This window comes from Gorilla gorilla, chromosome 7 (genome assembly GCF_029281585.2).
Source record: "Gorilla gorilla gorilla isolate KB3781 chromosome 7, NHGRI_mGorGor1-v2.1_pri, whole genome shotgun sequence".
Classification (NCBI taxonomy): Eukaryota; Metazoa; Chordata; class Mammalia; order Primates; family Hominidae; genus Gorilla; species Gorilla gorilla.
The window spans coordinates 148,628,028-148,646,406 of record NC_073231.2 but is presented as its reverse complement, the minus strand read 5'-3'; the positions used below and the strand labels follow the sequence as shown (position 1 = coordinate 148,646,406).

Genomic DNA, 18,379 nt, shown 5'->3' with positions numbered 1-18,379 from the left:
ATGGTGTATTCTGTACCTCAGGCCCGCAAAAATGTTTTAAAGAAAAAAATGAGCTTTAGGGTAGAAGAAAAGGTTTTATTTTTCTTTCTCACATTGGAAAAAATGAAAACTTTCGGACCCATGAAATTTTATTACATTTTGCCAAAAACAGAACCAATAACGTAAGTATTCAAAGTTATGTAAAGATAATTATTTAATATTAACATTATGATGGTGAGAGGGACCACGGAGCAAGGAGCTGCCTTGCAGGCCTGCCTTCCAGCTTTGCTACAGGGACCAGAAGCGGGGGCTGAGCGCAGGGGAGGCAGGCGGAGGCCATGGGCAGCGAGGCGGGCGCGCCAAAGGGCGCCAGTTCCGGAGCTGCTGGGCCTGGGCTGGAGGAGCGCGGAGCTGGGGCCGCAAGGCTGGTGCCGGCCGACAAACGACGCGGCGCGGGCGAGTGGGCGGAGGCGGCTGCGGGGAAGGCTGGGCTGCCGCGGGACGCGGTGAAGATAGCCTGCGGAGTGTCCGGGCGGAACACGTGAGTCTGAGGGTCGCCAGGGAGCGTGGCTGCCTCTGTGTCGGAGATCCAGATGCCTGGACTGGCCTCGGGGTCCCAGCGCTTGCCCGGCGAGCCGGCTGTCCGGGGACGGGTCCGGGGCGGGGCCTGCGGTGAACTCGGCTCGGCGGGTGCCCAGGAGGCGGGGCAGGGGCGGGGCCTGCAGTGAGCGCGGCTTGGTGAGTAGCCCAGGAGGCGGGGCAGGGGCGGGGCCAGGGCGGGGCCTGCGGTGAGTTCGGCTCGGCGGGTGCCCAGGAGGCGGGGCCGGGGCAGGCCTGGGGCGGGGCCTGCGGTGAACTCGCGCTGGGCAGGCTGTTCCGGGGGCGGGACTGGGCTGGGCCTGCGGTGAGCATCAGGCGTTGCGGCACGGGTGCTGCGGGACACACAGACACGCCTACGATTAGACTCAGGCAGGCACCTACCGGCGAGCGGCCGCGGGTGACTCCCAGGCGCGGCGGTACCTCACGGTGGTGAAGGTCACAGGTGAGGTCACCCTGATAGTCCCGCTCGCGCCGAGAGCCCTCCCCTCGACCTGGGACCGCAGTGTTTGGGGCGGGGTTCTCCGTGAGGGGGTTGGGAAGCTCGAAGCCGCAGGCCTGACTCTGGCCTTTGGCATCCTGGGGTTGGCCTGGGCAAATGTGTCCTGAGAGACGGAGTTGTTGTTCTCGGGAAGGCGTAAGTTTAATTTAGTCCTCCAGGACGGAGACCGAGGGCCGAGTATCCCCGCGGGGGTAGGAGAGCCGTAATCCAACCCCCACCTCCCCACTGTAAACCTCTTTCCAGAGACGGCATTCCCGTTCCAAAAACCAGACCCAGCCTGGGAAATGCTTCTTCTTGTCTGGCCCAAGTGCCCTCCTGGGAGGGGCTCAAAATGCATTCCCCCCAAGCTGGGCACAGCTCATCCCTGCTGGGGAGCTTCTGCAGTGGCCGAGGACTCAGACAACCCTAACCAGGGCTCTGGAGGTCTTCTGGAAGAAGGAACCCCAAGTAGGGACACCCCAGGAGCAGAGGGGAGGGGAAGAGCGAGAAGAGACCCAGCCCTTGGGCCCAGCCCTGCCACGGCCAGCCATCCGGCCCCCAGGGCCCCGCTTGGGGTGGGCTGCAGACCACCGCCCATAGCACCTCTGCACCAACCATCCCCTGGATAAAAGCCTGGTTTAGGCCTGGTATTTAAGGCCGCTCTGCCCACCCCTCCTCCTTCTCTAGCTCTGCCCACCCCTCCTCCTTCTCTAGCTCTGCCCCTCATCCTCCCCCCATCTCTCCTCCATCCAGCGCTACAGGCTGTTTTAAGCTTTTGCAGGTGCTGGTCTCTGATTGAAAAGTCCTGATCTCTTCTCCCTTCTTGTCCCATCCCAAGTGTCTCCTCCTCCAGGAAACCTTCCCTGACACCCACTGAGTTAGGTGGCCCCTCTGCCCGCCATCATCCCTGCCCAGGCCCCCATGGGTCCTTCAGGCCCAGTACTGACCACCTGTCTTTGCCACCTGCTGTGCAGGGTTGCAGCACTCCCAGTAGACCAGGAGCTCCGGGAGGCAGAGCCGGCCCCACGTCCTCTGCGCACCACCCTGAGTTGGATCCTCTGTGCGCCACCCCTGAGTTGGATCCAGGGCTAGCTGCTGTTCACCTCCCCACTCCCACGCTGCCCTCCTGCCTGCAGCCATGACGCCCCTGCTCACCCTGATCCTGGTGGTCCTCATGGGCTTACCTCTGGGTAAGATGGACAAAGGACAGAGGGATGGGCAGACCCACTTTGAGGGCAGGTGGGCTGAAAGTAGGGAAGGAGGCCAGAATTCCCAGCGACCGCCCCTCCTTCTAGCCCTGTGCCCTGGGGAAGGTGACGGGCTGGGGGCCTGATGGGCTGGAGGAGGGGCCTCTCATGTTCTGTGACCCCCGTTCCCCTCCCGCCCATCTGCCAACCCCAGCCCAGGCCTTGGACTGCCACGTGTGTGCCTACAATGGAGACAACTGCTTCAACCCCATGCGCTGCCCGGCTATGGTTGCCTACTGCATGACCACGCGCACCTGTGAGTCTGGGGGCCCTGCATGGCCCTGCCTGGGGAGCACAAAGGGGAGGTTCTGCCCTGCCCCTGAGCATGTGGGGGTCCTGAGGAAAGAGGCTCTCCTGTCCCCGGATCCTGTCTGGGAGCTCCAGGGTGAGGGGCCCTGCCCTGATGGCCATGGATGTTGGTGTGGGGCCAGCTGGGTCTCCTGCCCCTCTTAGCGGAGCTGGCTCACCGCCCCGCCCCTCTGCAGACTACACCCCCACCAGGATGAAGGTCAGTAAGTCCTGCGTGCCCCGCTGCTTCGAGACTGTGTACGATGGCTACTCCAAGCACGCGTCCACCACCTCCTGCTGCCAGTACGACCTCTGCAACGGCGCCGGCCTTGCCACCCCGGCCACCCTGGCCCTGGCCCCCATCCTCCTGGCCACCCTCTGGGGTCTGCTCTAAAGCCCCCGAGGCAGACCCACTCAAGAACAAAGCTCTCGAGACACACTGCTACACTCTCGCACCCAGCTCACCCTGCCTCACCCTCCACCCTCCCTGCGACCTCCTCAGCCATGCCCAGGGTCAGGACTGTGGGCAAGAAGACACCCGACCTCCCGCAACCACCACATGACCTCACTTCGAGGCCTTGACCTGTCGATGCTGTGTGGGATCCCAAAAGTGGCCGGCTTTGATGGGCTGATCAGCCCCTCGCCTGTCCAGGGCTATTTATGGGGAGGGGCCCAGTCAGGCAGGGAGCACTGAGCAGATGGGAGCTGTGGCCAAGCCCACCTTCTGGGAAGCCCTAGGAGAGGCCCCTGCCTCAGTCTGCCCCGGGTGTGCTGGGGCAGGGGGAAGACGAGGAATGCCCGCAGGTGGGGTGGTGGGGAGACTCTTAGGAGGAAAGGCTCCTCCAGGCCTAGTCACGCTTCCTACTGAGGCCAGGAGCTGCCAGGACCGGTACGGGATCAGGGCTGTGGGAGGAGGGCCTTTGGCACCGGCCCCTGTGCTAGAAAGTCTGCCAGGCCCGAGTTGGAGCCACCCCCTCCAGGGGAGGGGGAGGCTCTGCCTCAGCAGGCCCCAGGGCCCCCGAAGTCACAGAAGCTTTTTCGGGTCCAGCAAGGGGTGTGTGTCCTCTCAGTCAAACCCCTTGACGTTTCCCACCCCCTCACGGGGAGGGCACCGGGCCTGAAGCTGGCAGGACCTAGGGCCATGCTATATTTGGTGGGTCCTGGACGCTGACCCAGCCAGCGCTATTCCGGGCAGGGAGGGAAAGGGGCAGGGCAGGTGGCCCGCCGAGGCCTGGTCCCCAACCACTGCAGGACCCAGCCTAGCAAGGCAAAGGACGCAGGACTGGGGGATGCGCGCACAGGCTGGGGGTTGGGAGCAGCCTGGGGCTGGCGCGGGCCTGGGCGTGGGAAGGCGGAGCATGCCACCCTCTCGTGGCCCTGCGGGGGCGGGAGTGGGGAGGGTGGGGTGGGGAGGGCGGAGACCAGCCCCTCCCCCACAGCGGGATGCACACAGTGAGTGGGTCCCTCCATCACCTTCCACCTGGGGATGCACCCACTGGGAGGGCAGGGTGGAAGCCCCAGCTGGGTGTGTGGACTCCCAGGGACCCCACCCCAGGCCTGGGAAGCAGGGGTCAGCCCAACACGCACCAGTCCATCCCCGATGCAGGTAGCCCAGGGAGCACCTGCCCCTGCTGTGAATGGGGCATTCGGGGGCGTGAGACCTTTTGGTGCCAGCGGTCACGCTGCACCTGAGGCCCCCACCTGACCAGTGCTCCCAGCTCTGGTGTCCTGGGAAACCCTTCAAGCCATCCCGCATGGGCAGGATGGTGACACATCCATGTAGTAGGATTGTCCCGGCCCCAAAGTATGGCCCTGGTCAGGGGAGCCCCTGCTGGAAATTGCATCTCCAGAGCTTTGATGCAGGACCCCTGGGGGATCAGGGAATGAGGGTCTCCACCCCAGGGGTCTCCTTGCAGTGAGTCTATATGCAGACCTGCGTTCTGCTCCTGGGGCTGGTTCTGAATGCCCAGCCTCAGTCTCCTGAGAACATGAGGACGGGAGGGGGCAGAGTCTTGCTGAGGGCACACCCAGTTCCCGCTGGAGGAGGACAGTGCCAGTCTCCTGCAAAGGGGCCTTGGGTGGGAACGGGCCCGGAGTGGGAGGAACATGACTCCCCAGAGGGAAGATGGGCATCATACTGGGCCCAGAGCTGGGAAGGAGTTGCTGCCAGCACAGGGTGGGCCTGGACTCCCCTCGCCCCTTGGTTGTGGCTGTAGCCCTGAGCCTGGAGAGCAGGACTGGTCCGGGGTGGCTGGGAGGCTGCCAGGTGCCTCCCAGAGCTCCCAAGGGCCCCCACCTGCAAGTGCCAGCCTCAGGGCAGTGCCCAAATGAGGCCCTCTCAGCTGCAGCCAGCGATGCCTTGGGATGCTCACTGGGAGGGAGGCAGCTTTGGGCTCCTAAGTCCTTGGGAGAGGCTGGGAGCAGTCACTGCGCGGCTTGCGCAAGCCCATTGTTGGGTTGGGTGGCTTTCTCAGCCAGGGCTGGGAGGGACTCCAGGATCAGGTCCTCCCTGTCTCGCGTCTCAGTGGGGTGATGGGGAGGAGACCTGGCCACCCATGGCTCAGGGGCAGCTGAGAACAAGGACCTGCTGGAGCTGGAAGTGCCGTGGTGTTGAGGGGTGGGGTGGGCAGCTTCTCACACCTGCCTCCTGCCTCCATCTGTCCTCCTTTCCACCACCCTGACCTGTCCCAGCCCCACACATGGTTCTGCTTGACTGGCCTGCCCTTGGCACCTGGCGTAGAGCACACAGAAGGCACTCAGCTAATGCTGGGCAGGCCCACTCACGGGGAGTGTGTGGCTATGCGGCACCAGGGAACCGGCACAGCAGCGCCGGCAGAAATCACAGCAGTAAACTTGTCCGGGTTGTATGCATCAAGGTGGCGAGGGACGTGGGTCCCCCCACTGCACTGTGGCCCTGAGCACTGTATAGCAGCCCAGCAATGGGAGCCATTATCTTACCCCTTTGACAGAGGAGGACACAGAGGCACAGGGAGGTGAAGTAGCTGCCCCACACTAGTGCCTCCTCGCTCACTCACCACCCCCTGCACCACAGTGCAGCCGCTTCTCCCACCAGCTGGGGTTCCTTGGACCCCCAAGCCTGGGAAGGGGGAGGTGAGTTTGCAAAATGGAAAGCTTAAAAGGAGAAAAGTGGAACCAGAGGTTTGAGAAGCCCTGAGTGGTAGAGTAAGGCCTCCAGCACTGCCTCTGGGTGCAGGGCAGAGTGGCAGAGGAGAGGGGGAGAGGCACCGGGCACCATGGGGGCCCAGTTCCCACTCGGGGATCTCTCTCGCAGAACCGAGGGTCCCCTTCATGGGGGTAGATGCCCAGGGCTAGCTGTTGCCACTGTCTGTGTGGACCTGAGTCCTGGACATGCCCAAGTAACTCAGGAGTGGCTGCTTGGGCGGGCTCTGTCACCCTAGGATGTTATACATTCTGGGAACTGGACAGGAGTGGCTGCTTGGGCGGGCTTTGGCACCCTGGGATGTTATACATTCTGGGAACTGGACAGGAGTGGCTGCTTGGGTGGGCTCTGGCACCCTAGGATCTTATACATTCTGGGAACTGGACAGGAGTGGCTGTTTGGGCGGGCTCTGGCACCCTGGGATGTTATACATTCTGGCAACTGGACAGGAGTGGCTGCTTGGGCGGGCTCTGGCACCCTGGGATGTTATACATTCTGGGAACTGCAATCAGCCACTAGAGAAGTCGGAGCTACAGGAAGTGACCCTGGGGTGGGACCTGGGGACATGGCTGGGTCGGCATGGGGACACCCGGCTCCAGCAGGAGCTCTGGTCTGTCCTGGGGTCTTTGGGGGCAGGGCTGCGGCCCTGGGCAGGCTTCCTCCAGGCGGAGGTCCTGGGGAAGTGGGGGAGCCAGGCCAGCTGCCGCCTCCCCCACTATGTAGCATCTGATTCGTCATCTCTCATGAAGGCGATTTGGTTCATAACTCTGAAACTCTGAAAAAGGTCAAAAGAAGCAGAGAGGCCCTCGGTGGATATGCCAGCTTTTCTGCCGGTGCTTTCTCCCACTACTCTAGGTGGTCTGCTCTCCTCTTCAAACCCCAGCTCGCGGGGAGGGCCTGAATCTTCCAGCCCCTCAGGATCTCCTTCCCTCTGGGCCCTCCCCAGCCTTAAGGAGCCTCCCAGACAGAAGGGTGGACAGAGCCACCTGGGCAGCCCGAGAGACACACGGGGGTCCTCCCTGTGGACAGCCCTGCCAGCTTCTGCCCAGCCCTGAGCTTTATTTGCATCTTGAGGAGTAAGGGGTGGTGAAATGGGAATGCTGGTCTGGCTCAGCTGGTCGTGGGCATAAGTGCCCGCTGAATGGCATCTCTCCCTCCTGTCTTATGTTCTGGGGTCCAGGTGCTTCCCAGGGCCATGCCCCTGCTGCTGATGCTTGCCCTAACCTTTACCCTAACCAGCGTCCAGCGTCGTCTCACTGAGCCGTGAATAAATCAACAGATTCGCATTGTCTGCGCTTCTCTCCAGCCCCACTGCCTCGGCCTGAGCTCGGGCCTCACCTTTCCAGCCTGGCTGGGCTGGCACTCCAGGCTCCATGCAGCCACTTTCCTGTCTACCCTACCCGGTCCAGGTCCTGGACTTTTCTTGCCTCTAGGCCTGACCTGTCCTCAGAGCCAGGCACAGGGAGGGAGACAGGCAGGGCTCCTGGGGCTTGCTGAGAATTGCTCCCAGTTCCGTGGGAGAGAGGCCACCCCCCCACCCCCAGCACCCCTGAGGGGCATACAAACCCCTGAGGAAGTCTGGGCGTGTGGGGTAAGGGAGGCGGGAACACCCCGAGGACCCCATCCCACCATCTCTGACCTCTCTGCCTACCTGGTTCCTGACCCCAGCTTCTCGACTGCCCCAGGAAGGAGGGCCTGGATCTGCCAGCCCCTCTCTCAGGATCTCCCTCCTCCTGGGCCCACCTTCCAGCCATAAGGAGCCCCCGAAACGGAGGGGTAGACAGAAGCCATGTGGGCAGCCCGAGAGACACACAGTGGTCCCCGGGTTGGCATGGCTGACTGGCTATGGACAGGCCCTTTGGGGCCCCAGCCCCTGGCCAGCCTTTGGAGGAACAGCTGATGGCTCCCGCTCTCCAGGGTGTCCCTTCTGGGCTCTTACCTTATCCTTGGGGTCCCTTTTAGTACCAAGGGCCTTTCTGTCCCCCCTACTCCTCTGCACAGATCCTGGGGCGTTAGTCACAGTGTGACAATGGCCATGATTCCCTGTACGGATGACAGAGAGGTGGCTCACAACCATGCTCCCTCTGTGTTCTCCCAGCCCTGGGGGGTCAGGATGGGAAAGCTCTGGCTTATTTGGAGGAGGTCTTGTCATCGAACTCATTCTAGGGTGGGAGTACAGATGAAGGCCTGTGGCTTCCACCCAGCCCTGAGCTTCATGTGCATTTTGAGGTGTAAGGGGTGGGCTGGTGTCTGGTGCCCGAGACCCTCCTTCCCACCAGACCTTCCTTCCCAGCCTCTGAGGGAGACCGGCCTGTGGCCGTCACCTGCCTGGTGCCAGGCCTTCCTTCCCAGCCACTGAGGGAGAGTGGCCTGTGGCCATTGCTTGCCTGGTGCCAGGCCATTTTATCAGATCCTCAATCCTGTCAGCCAGGGCTATCCCTACTTTATGGACAAGGAGAGATGGCTCATGAGATTACACCGGCCCGCTCAGAGGCCTAACCAGCGAGCTTTGGGGCCAGGTTGGCCCCTACCGCCTGGACCCCAGCCCGGCTCCTTGACTGAGCCCGGCTGCCTGGTGACTCAGGCCTGCAGAGTCTGCTGAGCGGGCGAGGGCCAGGGCGGGGTGCCAGCAGGTATAAGGCAGCCGGCCAGGGCGCCGACAGCCCGACCTCACCAGGAGAACATGCAGCTCCGCACTGGGCTCCTGCTGGCCGCCGTCCTGAGCCTGCAGCTGGGTGAGTCCAGGGGCTGGGGCCACCTCCTGCTCAAGGCCCCCATCACTCTAGCCCAACCACCGTCCCTCCAGCCTGGGGCTGTGACTGCCCACCTCGGGAGAACCCATTCCTGTCCCCCCACCATCTACCAGGTGCGGCTTTCCTCCGAAAGCCTCCTGCGATCCTGCAGGTCCATCCAGCTCAGCCCCAGCCCCCCACACTGGCCCCCACACTTCTCAGGATGCACAGCCCTTGGCTCAAACCCCCCTCTTCCTCTGCCCAGCCCCCAGACCTCTCCAGTCCACCGCGACACCCCTCACACACGCACCTTCGTGCACGCGCACACACACACTCTGAATTTGCCCCCCTCCAGCCCTCTTGGGCCTGGCCTCCCAGCTGGTTTGTCTCCTGGGGCCACCCTCCCGGGACTCCCTCTTCCCTCTTGCCTGGGAAAACCAAGTCCCTCTGCTCTCCCATCCCCAGTTCCTGCTCCCGGGTCCTCTCCTCTGCTCCCTGCTTTCCTGGGTGATTTTACCCCCTCCCCATCCCCCAACCCTCGACCCCTGCAGTGCCCATGTCTGCTACGGCTGGCCCTGTCCCCCCAGCTTCAGATCCCTTGGCCCAGGGCCTTCCTGAGGGCTCCAAGGGGATGACCCCTCAAGCACAGCTGTGCACACCTGGCCTTGGCATCCCCCAGCAGAGCCTGAACGTCTTCTCTTGGCAGGGCATCTCCACCCCCACCCTGAGGCCTCAACAAAACTAGCTGGCCCCTTGATCTGCCGGTGGCCTGCACCTCCAAGCCCAAGCAGCCCAGCCCCCCAGGGGCCAAGCCTCTGCGTCCCTGGCTGTGGGTTGAACGACCTGGGCAGCCCCTGCCTCCCAGGCCCTGAATGAGCAGGGGGTGGAGCGTAGGTGAGTCCCTGGCGCTGGCTCAGGTGTCTCTTACACCCCTCCAGTCTCCATCCCCAGGGGCATCCTCCTGGCTTATGAGAGGCTGAGCCACTGACCCTGAGGACTGCCCCAGGGTCATGAGGGCAGACCAGCTCTGTGCTGAAGGTCCGAGACACACAGGGACCTGGGGACTCGACTTAACCTGGAGAAGGCCTTTATAACCATCAGGACTGGACAGGCAGTCAGGTGGCCATCCAGGCCGGGGGCGGCACATCACAGGAGCCTCTGCCTGGGTGCCCAGTGCCCACGGACTCCCCTCTGACCCAGAGGCCTTTCCCTGCACCAGGGCTCCTGGAGCCCTTCCTTCTGCTGAAATCCCACCTGCCCCTCGAGGAACAAGCCCCAAGCTGCCTCACCGCTCTTCTGGTTGGAGGACTGGCGAGCCTCTCTCAGGGGCACCTGCATCCCCTGTCATTGCTTGGTGTCTGCTGTCTGTCATGCATGGACAGCACAATCTCCCCGAGGGGCCAGCCTGCTTCAGAGCCAGCACGGGGGTCCCCAGTGGGAGAGACCTGCCCCCAGCCATGCAGCTACACCCAGAGCCCATCCCACCATCCTGTTTGTCCCTCCATTATTCCTGCCCCCTCCCCCCTACCCCACCTCCCTCCTCCTCTCTTTTCCTCCTCCCTCCTTCCCTTCCTTCCTTCCTCTCCTCCTCCCTCTCTTCCTCTCTCCTCTTCTCCCCCTGATCTCCCCTCCCTCCCGTGTGTCAGGCGCCAGTCTGAACACTGTCCCTGTGTCCTTACAGTCACCATCGAGCAGCCTTTCCGGTTTGGAGCTAACATTTTATCTGCTTCCCTCAGGATCTCATTGCTGAAAATCAAAAACCCTCTGATAAGGGACAGAATTATTATTTTTCTTGATAACCCAACCTGCAACCACCCCTGGAATTCATTCATTCATTCATTCATTTATTCATTCATTCTGCAAGCCTCTCCTGGGCCTCATTAAGTGCAGGGGAGGGAACACTGAGGAATGGGTAGAACGCCCTGCCCAGCCTCAGAGGCCCTCATGCTTGGGTGGAGGTGAGGAGGGAGCCCTGAGCACAATCACTTGGAGCAGGGACACTGATGCCAGCTGGGGCAGGATGCTGCAGCTCACGGTGGGTGTGTCAGAGTTGGAACCCTTCACTCTGCCCTGGAAACCAAGGAGGCCTTCCTGGAGGGGGTGGCATTTGCACCAGGGCTTGTTTTGCCCAGAGGGCAGGAGGAACAGCAAGTTCAAAGCCAGGGAGGCCTTGGGAGCGTGGGCATGTGTAGCAGACAGGCTGGAGCTGGTTCTCTCCATGGCACCCTTGGGCACCCATATCCTCACCTCTTCCTTCTGGTGCCCCAGCCTCCTGCCCATCTTCCCTGCTACCCCCCACCCCAGCCAGCTGTGGCCTGTGGCTGCCAGTGTTGAGTAGAGGCGTGTCCGACTTATTGGCTGTCACTAGGTTGGATGTGACAGCCAAGGGGGGCTTCAAGCCACTTTGGTGGGAAGGCAGAGAGGGGCTTGGAGGCAGCTGTCACCACCTTTCTTTCTCGAAGGCGGGGTCTCAGCTTGCTCTCCGGGGCTGGTAGAGGGGCCAAAGCTGATGGCAGGGGCCTGCCCTGGCCGGAACTTCCCATTTGTGTCACCTTCTCCATGGTGCCTCGATGGAGGATTCCGCCCACAGGACCCAGGGGTGACCAGAGGACTCTGGCCACTGGCAGGGGCCTGGTGCACACTGAGGTCTGAGTGCTCAGTGCTGGTGCATACAGAGCCATGCTGTCAGGAACCCGGGTTTGGAGCTGGCACTGACCGGGGCTGACTCCAGCCCTTCTCCACCTTTGGCAACGGTGAGGCAGGGGCAGCCCAGCAGAGATGGGATAGGGCAGGCGTGGGCTCCGGTGTCCTGAGGCTGGGCTGCCTGGGGCACAGCTCAAGAGGAAGCCAGGGCCTGCGCCTGGTGCCTGTGACAGAGCAGCCCTCACATCCTTATGGCCACACCATTGGCCTTGTCACCCTGCAGGCTCCTATGCAGAGAGAGCAGGCCCGGGGCCAGCAGGTGTTAGGGACTCTGCTTACCCAGTCCTGGGTGTGTGAACCAAGGGTGAGGACAGGGAGGGAGGGAGTTTAAGGCTGAGAAATGGACGGAGGCGGCCAGGGAGGAGAGGACAGAGTCAGGGATGAAGATGAGGACAGGGAGGGAGGGAGTTTGAGGCTGAGAAATGGACGGAGGCGGCCAGGGAGGAGAGGACAGAGTCAGGGATGAAGAGGGGCAGAGAGCAGGCAGGGAAGCCCTTGGGGGGTGCCCAGGAGGGCTAGCAGGCCTCGGGAGTGGAGCAGTGCCCAAAGCAGAGAGCAGGACTGCTGGGCAGACCCACAGCAGCGCCCGCGGAAGAACAGCGTCTCCCGAGCACGGGCCGTCCTCCTGGGTAAAGTGAGGCAGAGCTCACCGCTCCCTGCAGCTGCCTGGGCGCCGCCACTGTAGCGGGATATTTTAAGGAATCAGAGACCAAGGGGTTGAGGAGGATATTTATTATTTAGGTGCACCGGCCCTGTCGGGTTAACATCCAAAGGACTGAACTCTGAACAAAGAGTTAAGTTACCTTTTAAGCATTTCGTGGGGCCGGGGGAGATCGGTGCAGGGGGAAGCATGTTACAGAAGCCAGAAACAAAGACAGTGATTCAATTAATTGAGACGTTCCTTACATCATTTCTTACTTTTGAAGGAAAAACATGTTTTACAACTTGAGTTTCTCTGTCTGTGACCTTGCGGCTGCACAGCTAGAGAAACGGTGTCTCCACAGCGCCTGGGAAAGGAGTAGAGAGAAGGCTCAATAGCCACAGAGGAACGGGCAGGGAATTTTTAAAGGACTCCAGTTCTTTCTCTTTCTCAGAGGGAATTGGGTTTTCTTACATACAACTGAGTTTCTGTTTACACAGCCTTTTTTCGTTTTTTGTTTTTTGTTTTCTTTTTTTTGAGATGGAGTCTTGCTGTGTCGCCCAGGCTCGAGTGCAGTGGCACAATCTCGGCTCACTGCAACCTCTGCCTCCCAGGTTCAAGCAATTCTCCTGCCTCAGCCTCCTGAGTAGCTGGGATTACAGGTACACGCCACCATGCCCAGCTAATGTTTTTGTATTTTTAGTAGAGATAGGGTTTCACCATATTGGCCAGGCTGTTCTTGAACTTCTGACCTCAGGTGATCCACCCACCTCGGCCTCCCAAAGTGCTGGGATTACAGGCGTGAGCCACCGCGCCCGGCCTACACATTCTTTAATTTCTTTTAATTCCTGTTCCACCACATCCTGATCGCCCTTGCCCTGGGCTCCCTGTGGAGGCAGGAACGGCCCCATCATCGCAGCCACCAGAATCCAGTCCCGGGGGTCTAATGGGTCCCACTCAGTACCCAGAGGCAAAAGTGGGCATGGCCAGAAAGCGTGTCTCAGAGCCCCTCTGCCTACCCCACACCCCCCACCCTGGGACCCCAAATAGCCCAGGCTGCTGCACCCCCACTGCCCTGGGACATCGCACTGCGAGCCAGGGCTGCCCGGCCCCACCCTTGCCCAAGGCTGCTTCCTGGGCAAGGATGCAACCAGCTGGCTCCAGCTGCAGGGCTGCCAGGCACCCCAAGGTGAGGGACAGGGGCCCAGCTCCTGAGAGGGCTGGATCACAGGGTCGGGACACTGGCCGCTGAGAAGGAGCATGGGCTGCTGGGTGGAGATGAGTGCATGCCGTCACTGCAGAAGGTGGCCCACACCTGCCTCCCGTCCGTTTGTGTCCTGTCTGTCCCCATGTCCGCAGCTGCAGCCGAAGCCATATGGTGTCACCAGTGCACGGGCTTCGGAGGGTGCTCCCATGGGTCCAGATGCCTGAGGGACTCCACCCACTGCGTCACCACTGCCACCCGTAAGTGGGAACAGCGGTGGGCTGGCCACGTCCTTCTTGCCCAGGTGGGAAGATGTGGGCTCAGAGGGTGACAGAGCCAGATCCAGGCACCCAGTAAGTCAGAAGCATAGTGGGGAGTGTTCGCCAGTGATGCCCAGGGAAGGGTATGAGCAAAGGGCCACATCTGCCCCAGGAGGGCCCGTATGCTTCATGTCCCCGGGGCGTCTGACCCTCAGCTCAGTGGCAGATGGGGCAGCAGGGTCTGGGCAAACCAGAGCCTCAGGGAGCTCCATGGTTTCTCTCCTGCCCACTCAGGGGTCCTCAGCAACACCGAGGATTTGCCTCTGGTCACCAAGATGTGCCACATAGGCTGCCCCGATATCCCCAGCCTGGGCCTGGGCCCCTACGTATCCATCGCTTGCTGCCAGACCAGCCTCTGCAACCATGACTGATGGCTGCCCTCCTCCAGGCCCCCGGACACTCAGCCCCCACGGCCCCCACAGCCTGGCGCCAGGGCTCACGGCCGCCCCTCCCTCGAACCTGGCCAGCCCACCTCTCCCGGCCTCTGCAGCCACCGTTCAGCACCACTTGTCCTAGGGAAGTCCTGCGTGGAGTCTTGCCTCAATCTGCTGCCGTCCAAGCCTGGGGCCCAACGTGCCTGCCGCCCCTTCAGGTCCCGACCTCCCCACAATAAAATGTGATTGGATTGTGTGGCACAAGCTATGCAGTGAGAGTGGAGTCCTGCCATCCTGGGCTTGGGGGTAGAGTGGAGTAGATTTGGGGGTGCCTCGCTCCCTCACCCCAGGCTAAACCCTACTACCCCACCCCCACTTGCCCTTATCACGGAACAGGCCCTCCCACCTCCAGCCAACTGTCAGGCCTGAAGGGCACGGGGGCCCAGGCACCCCAGGCAGCTGCTTCTCCTGAAGCAGCTAGAGTGGGAGTTGGGGCTGGGGCACGTGAGGAGCCCTCCACCCCAGAGCGTGAGTTGGGAAACCTCAGAGAAAGGACACCCCGGCTGAGACGTGGAGGCTGTGCGGAGTGGAGGAAGGGAGGAGGTTCCATTGGCAAAGACGGCTGCAGCAGGCCTTCTGGAATAGGGAGAAGAGTGAGGTGGCATCCTCACCCTCGCCCTCATACATGCCCCTGGGCCAGTGGCCCGGCCTGCCCCACTCTAGGAAACCCCCAGTTCTGGCCGGGAACACTACCTCCAGCTCCTCTGGGCCACTGGGTACCCAGCACACAAGGCAGGGTGCTGAGGAGAGATGCTGGGAGTGGGATGAATCAGACTGAGGTGATGGGCAGCTGTGGCCGCCCATCTCAGGGTGGACATGGAAACTAGGTAAGTGATGTTTGTGGAAGTTGATCACTCACTAGGCAAACATTGCATCATGGCCGAGCTTCGGGCTGCAAGGTTGAATGAGACCCCCACATAAGCCTGGCACTCCCCTCGGAGAGGCCGAGGTGAGTCAATACCTGCAGCACCCAGATCCCCCCCACTGAGTTAGTACCTGCCAAGAAACACACTGCCAGGCCCTTTTCTTGGCCTTTCTTGTTCTCACCTTGGCAACGTTCTCATGAAGAATCAGCACAGGAGAAAGCTGATGCAATTGTTAAGCTGCTCCACAAGGAGGGGGTGTCTCAGGCAGGGCCGCCGGACACTCAGGTGCAGGACAACTTTCAGAGTAGCCCCGGGCACAGAAGAAGACATAAACAGGGTGTGCTGGAGATACCCAGATAAGCTCAAGAATTGAGGTGACAATGGAGCGCTTCTCAGATCTGCGGGAGAGGGACAGGGCTCACTGGCAGCCGCCGTGGAGCACTGCGGAGAGAACAGGATAAGGCTGGATCCTCACCTCTCTCGCTACAGCCAAAGGCATGCCAACTGAATGAGAGGTTTCAATGTAAAAAGAGGAGGGTTTTAAATGCTAGATAATTCAGAATAGAAAAGCAAGACACGTTCCTGAAAGGATTGGACAGAGTTGCTGTAAACACAGCAATTCCACCCCCGCCCTCCCACCTGGGCCAAATTCCACCCCCAGGCCAAATTCCACCCCCAGGCATGGCCCAAGAAGAGTAAACACGAGTCCACACAAAAGCCTGTGCACAAACATTCACAGTGGCATCATTCATAGCAGACAAAAGGCGGGAAAAACCCAAATGCCCATCAACTGATGGAGGGATCGACAGAGATGACAGACCCACACCACGGAATATTATTCAGCCACATAAAGGAGTGAAGCCCCGACCCACGCCAAAACACGGGGGAGCCTTGAAAACATGTGGGGGGGGGGGCTTGAAAACACGACGCTAAGTGAGACAGAAGCCGCGCACAACAGGCCAAGCAGTGTACAATTCTATTTCTCAGAAGTGGCCGGAATAGGGAGCTCTACAGGGAGGAAAAGGAGATGAGTGGTTGCTAGGGGGTGGCAGGGATTATTAAGAAATACGGAAAGGCCGGGTGTGGCAGCTCACGCCTGTATTCCCAGCACATTGGGAGGCCGAGGAGGGTGGATCACCTGAGGTCAGGAGTTTGAGACCAGCCTGAGCAACATGGTGAGACTCCGTTTCTACTAAAAATACAAAAATTAGCCAGGTGTGGTGGCGCATGCCCGTAATCCCAGCCACTTGGGAGGCTGAGGCACGAGAATCACTTGAACCAGGGAGGCGGAGGTTGCAGTGAGCTGAGATGGTGCCACTGCACTCCAGCCTGGGCAACGGAGCAAGACTCCATCTTAAAAAGCAAACAAACAAACAAACAAACAAAAAGAAATAGGGAAAAGCCAGAGTACTTTTCCTGCTCTCACACAATACAGTACTTCACCCCATCACCAAAGTGTGTGTATTTCTCTCCACCAGCAACCAAGCCACACTGCAGTGGACACCAACTGGGTGTCCTCAATTCAATTCCGACACCATTCCCGTGGAGGTCACATCAGATCCCGCAGGTGGAGGGCTCAGTCCCACGCAGTGAGCCCCACTTCCAATGCCAGTCGCAAGCCCCAGGTGTGGCCCGTGCTTCTGACTGACCTGCCACGAATCAGGGTTCCCACAGCCCCCTCCTCGGGTCCGATGACTTGCTGGAGCGGCTCACAGAACTCAGGGACACACTGAGCTGCGTTTACCCATTTATGACACAGGCTGTGACGAAGGTGTGGATGCACAGCAGGTGAAGGAGACACGTCAGGCAGGCACGGGGAGGGGCACGGAGCTCCCAGGCCCTCCCAGCACCACCTCCATGCACCTGCGCATGTTCTGCTATCGGAAGCTCCCTGAGCCCTGTCCTTTTGGGAAATTTACGGAGTCTTCATTACGTAGGCATGATGGATTAAACTACTGGCCACTGACCAACCCAACCTGCAGCCCCTCCCCTCCCCTGAAGGCTGGGGGTGGGGCTGAAGTCCCAGCTCTCTAATCCCATTATCCCTCATCCTGAAGCTCCCTGGGGACCCCCAGTCACCAGTCCTCTCATTAGCATACAAAAGATGCCCTTGCCACTCCAGAGATTCCAAGGGTTTTAAGAGCTGTGTGTCAGGAAACCAAAATATCCATCTCACGATCTCACAAAATAAGCAATGTCAGGAAACCAAAATATCCATCTCACAATCTCACAAAATAACCATTTCACGTTCTCACAGTGAATGGAGCAAAGATAGCGCTAAAGCGTTCAAGGTTTCTTTTCAAGATGATGAAAATGGGCTAAAACTGCGAATATACTAAAAACCACTGAATTACCCACTTTAAACGGGTGGATTGTATGGTACGTGAAGTATATTCAATAAAGCTGTTAAAATTTTTTTTAAAAGAAAAGACACAAAACCGGGATTGGGATTCATAAATACTACCTAAAAATCTAAAATAAAAGAAAAGAAAAGAAAAGAAAAAAAGAATAAACAAACTGAAGGACAAGACAAACAAGGAAATATTTGCCACGCATGTAACACGCAATGATTCCCTCCACACATAACGTCCACAAAAAGAGTCAAACTCTGTAAAATATTTGAAGACGTTTATTCTGAGCCAAATATAAGGGGCCATAGCTCACGACACAGCCCTCAGGAGACCCTGAGAATATGTGCCCAACGTGGCTGGGGCACAGTCTGGTTTTAGGGATACTGAAGACATCAATCAAATACATGGAAGATGTACTTTGGCTCCATCCGGAAAGGCGGGACAACTCCAGGGGACGAGGTGGGGGCGGGGGTGGGGCGGGATTCCAGGTTTCAGGTAGATTTAAAAATTTTCTGATTGGCAATTGATTGAAAGAGTTAAGATTATGTAAAGAGCTGGAATCAATGGAAAGGAATGTGTGGATTATAAGGGGGGTGGAGACCAGGGTTTTATCATCAGATGAAGCCTCCAGGTAGCAGGCTTCCGAGACAATAGATGGTAAATGCTTCTCCTCAGACTGAAGGTCTGTGTTGATGTTAACGCTGGTCAGCTTTTCCTGAATTCCAGGAGGGAGGAGGGATGATGAGGCTGTCCAACCCTTTCCCGGCATGATCCGAACCGGTTTTTCAGGTTCACTTTGGAATACCCTAGTCAAGAAGAGGGTCCATTCAGATGGTTGTGGAGGGCTTTAGAATTTTATTTTTGGTTTACAGTAAATAATCCTTCCAGATTCCCAAAGAGCAGCAGATATGAGCAGCAGGTTTCCAGAAAAAGCCATTCAAGTGGCCAAGCCAAGGAGAAGAAATTCAGCCGTACTTGGAATCACAGAGGTGCCAAGCAGAATTGCAAACCCCCAAGCAGGAGAGCGACCAGACCACGTGGCGAGAAAGGATACGGACCAACCTCAGTGCTGTCCCAGATGCAGCCCTCGCAGGACAAATCAGCCCTGTCCAGGAAACTTCAAAATGCCACTAGCATTTTGTTGAATGCTGGCTCCCTAAAATGTCACCGAAAACCCAAGGACAGGTCACCCCAGCTCCCTCCAGCACTCCTGGGATTTGAGTCTGATTTGAGGTAGGTCTTCCAATGAGGGGGCTCCGTTAGGGTTGAGCCAGGACTCGGAAAAAGTAGTTTAGAATTTTGAGGCCATGGGTTCTGAGTTTTGAGGTGTCCCCTAACAGTTTCTATTGAAGAGTC

At 59.5% G+C, this 18,379-nt stretch overlaps 2 protein-coding genes across 5 annotated transcripts; both read left to right on the top strand.

Moving 5' to 3' along the window:
- The first annotated feature begins 448 nt into the window (after nt 1–448).
- On the top strand, nt 449–7,059 carry LYNX1 (Ly6/neurotoxin 1). 3 transcript variants are annotated; one of them, XM_055349544.2, is made up of 4 exons: nt 449–520; nt 2,032–2,247; nt 2,459–2,560; nt 2,790–7,059. In XM_055349544.2, the coding sequence occupies exons 2-4, from the start codon at nt 2,196–2,198 to the stop codon at nt 2,984–2,986; spliced, it is 351 nt and encodes a 116-aa protein (XP_055205519.1). In that variant the 5' UTR covers nt 449–520; nt 2,032–2,195; the 3' UTR covers nt 2,987–7,059. The 3 variants fall into 3 exon arrangements, with proteins under 3 accessions (XP_055205519.1, XP_018887841.1, XP_055205520.1); XM_019032296.4 differs by lacking the exon at nt 449–520 and adding an exon at nt 842–1,021; XM_055349545.2 differs by lacking the exon at nt 449–520 and adding an exon at nt 1,190–1,213.
- Nucleotides 7,060–7,639: 580 nt separating this feature from the next.
- On the top strand, nt 7,640–14,010 carry SLURP2 (secreted LY6/PLAUR domain containing 2). Of its 2 annotated transcripts, none has more exons than XM_031013567.3 (3): nt 7,640–8,508; nt 13,208–13,312; nt 13,761–14,010. In XM_031013567.3, exons 1-3 carry the CDS (start codon nt 8,457–8,459, stop codon nt 13,886–13,888), a joined length of 285 nt encoding a protein of 94 aa, XP_030869427.1. In that variant the 5' UTR covers nt 7,640–8,456; the 3' UTR covers nt 13,889–14,010. The 2 variants fall into 2 exon arrangements, with proteins under 2 accessions (XP_030869427.1, XP_004047640.1); XM_004047592.4 differs by having other exon boundaries at nt 7,681–8,508; nt 13,607–14,010.
- Nucleotides 14,011–18,379: the final 4,369 nt, after the last annotated feature.

Bases quoted from the DNA above. Each gene is read 5' to 3' on its own strand.
- LYNX1 (XM_055349544.2), top strand. From the start codon at position 2,196: ATGACGCCCCTGCTCACCCTGATCCTGGTGGTCCTCATGGGCTTACCT. The intron at 2,248-2,458 runs GTAAGATGGACA...TGCCAACCCCAG, and splicing joins CCTCATGGGCTTACCTCTGG to CCCAGGCCTTGGACTGCCAC. The intron at 2,561-2,789 runs GTGAGTCTGGGG...GCCCCTCTGCAG, and splicing joins CTGCATGACCACGCGCACCT to ACTACACCCCCACCAGGATG.
- SLURP2 (XM_004047592.4), top strand. From the start codon at position 8,457: ATGCAGCTCCGCACTGGGCTCCTGCTGGCCGCCGTCCTGAGCCTGCAG. The intron at 8,509-13,207 runs GTGAGTCCAGGG...CCATGTCCGCAG, and splicing joins CGTCCTGAGCCTGCAGCTGG to CTGCAGCCGAAGCCATATGG. The intron at 13,313-13,606 runs GTAAGTGGGAAC...CTGCCCACTCAG, and splicing joins CTGCGTCACCACTGCCACCC to GGGTCCTCAGCAACACCGAG.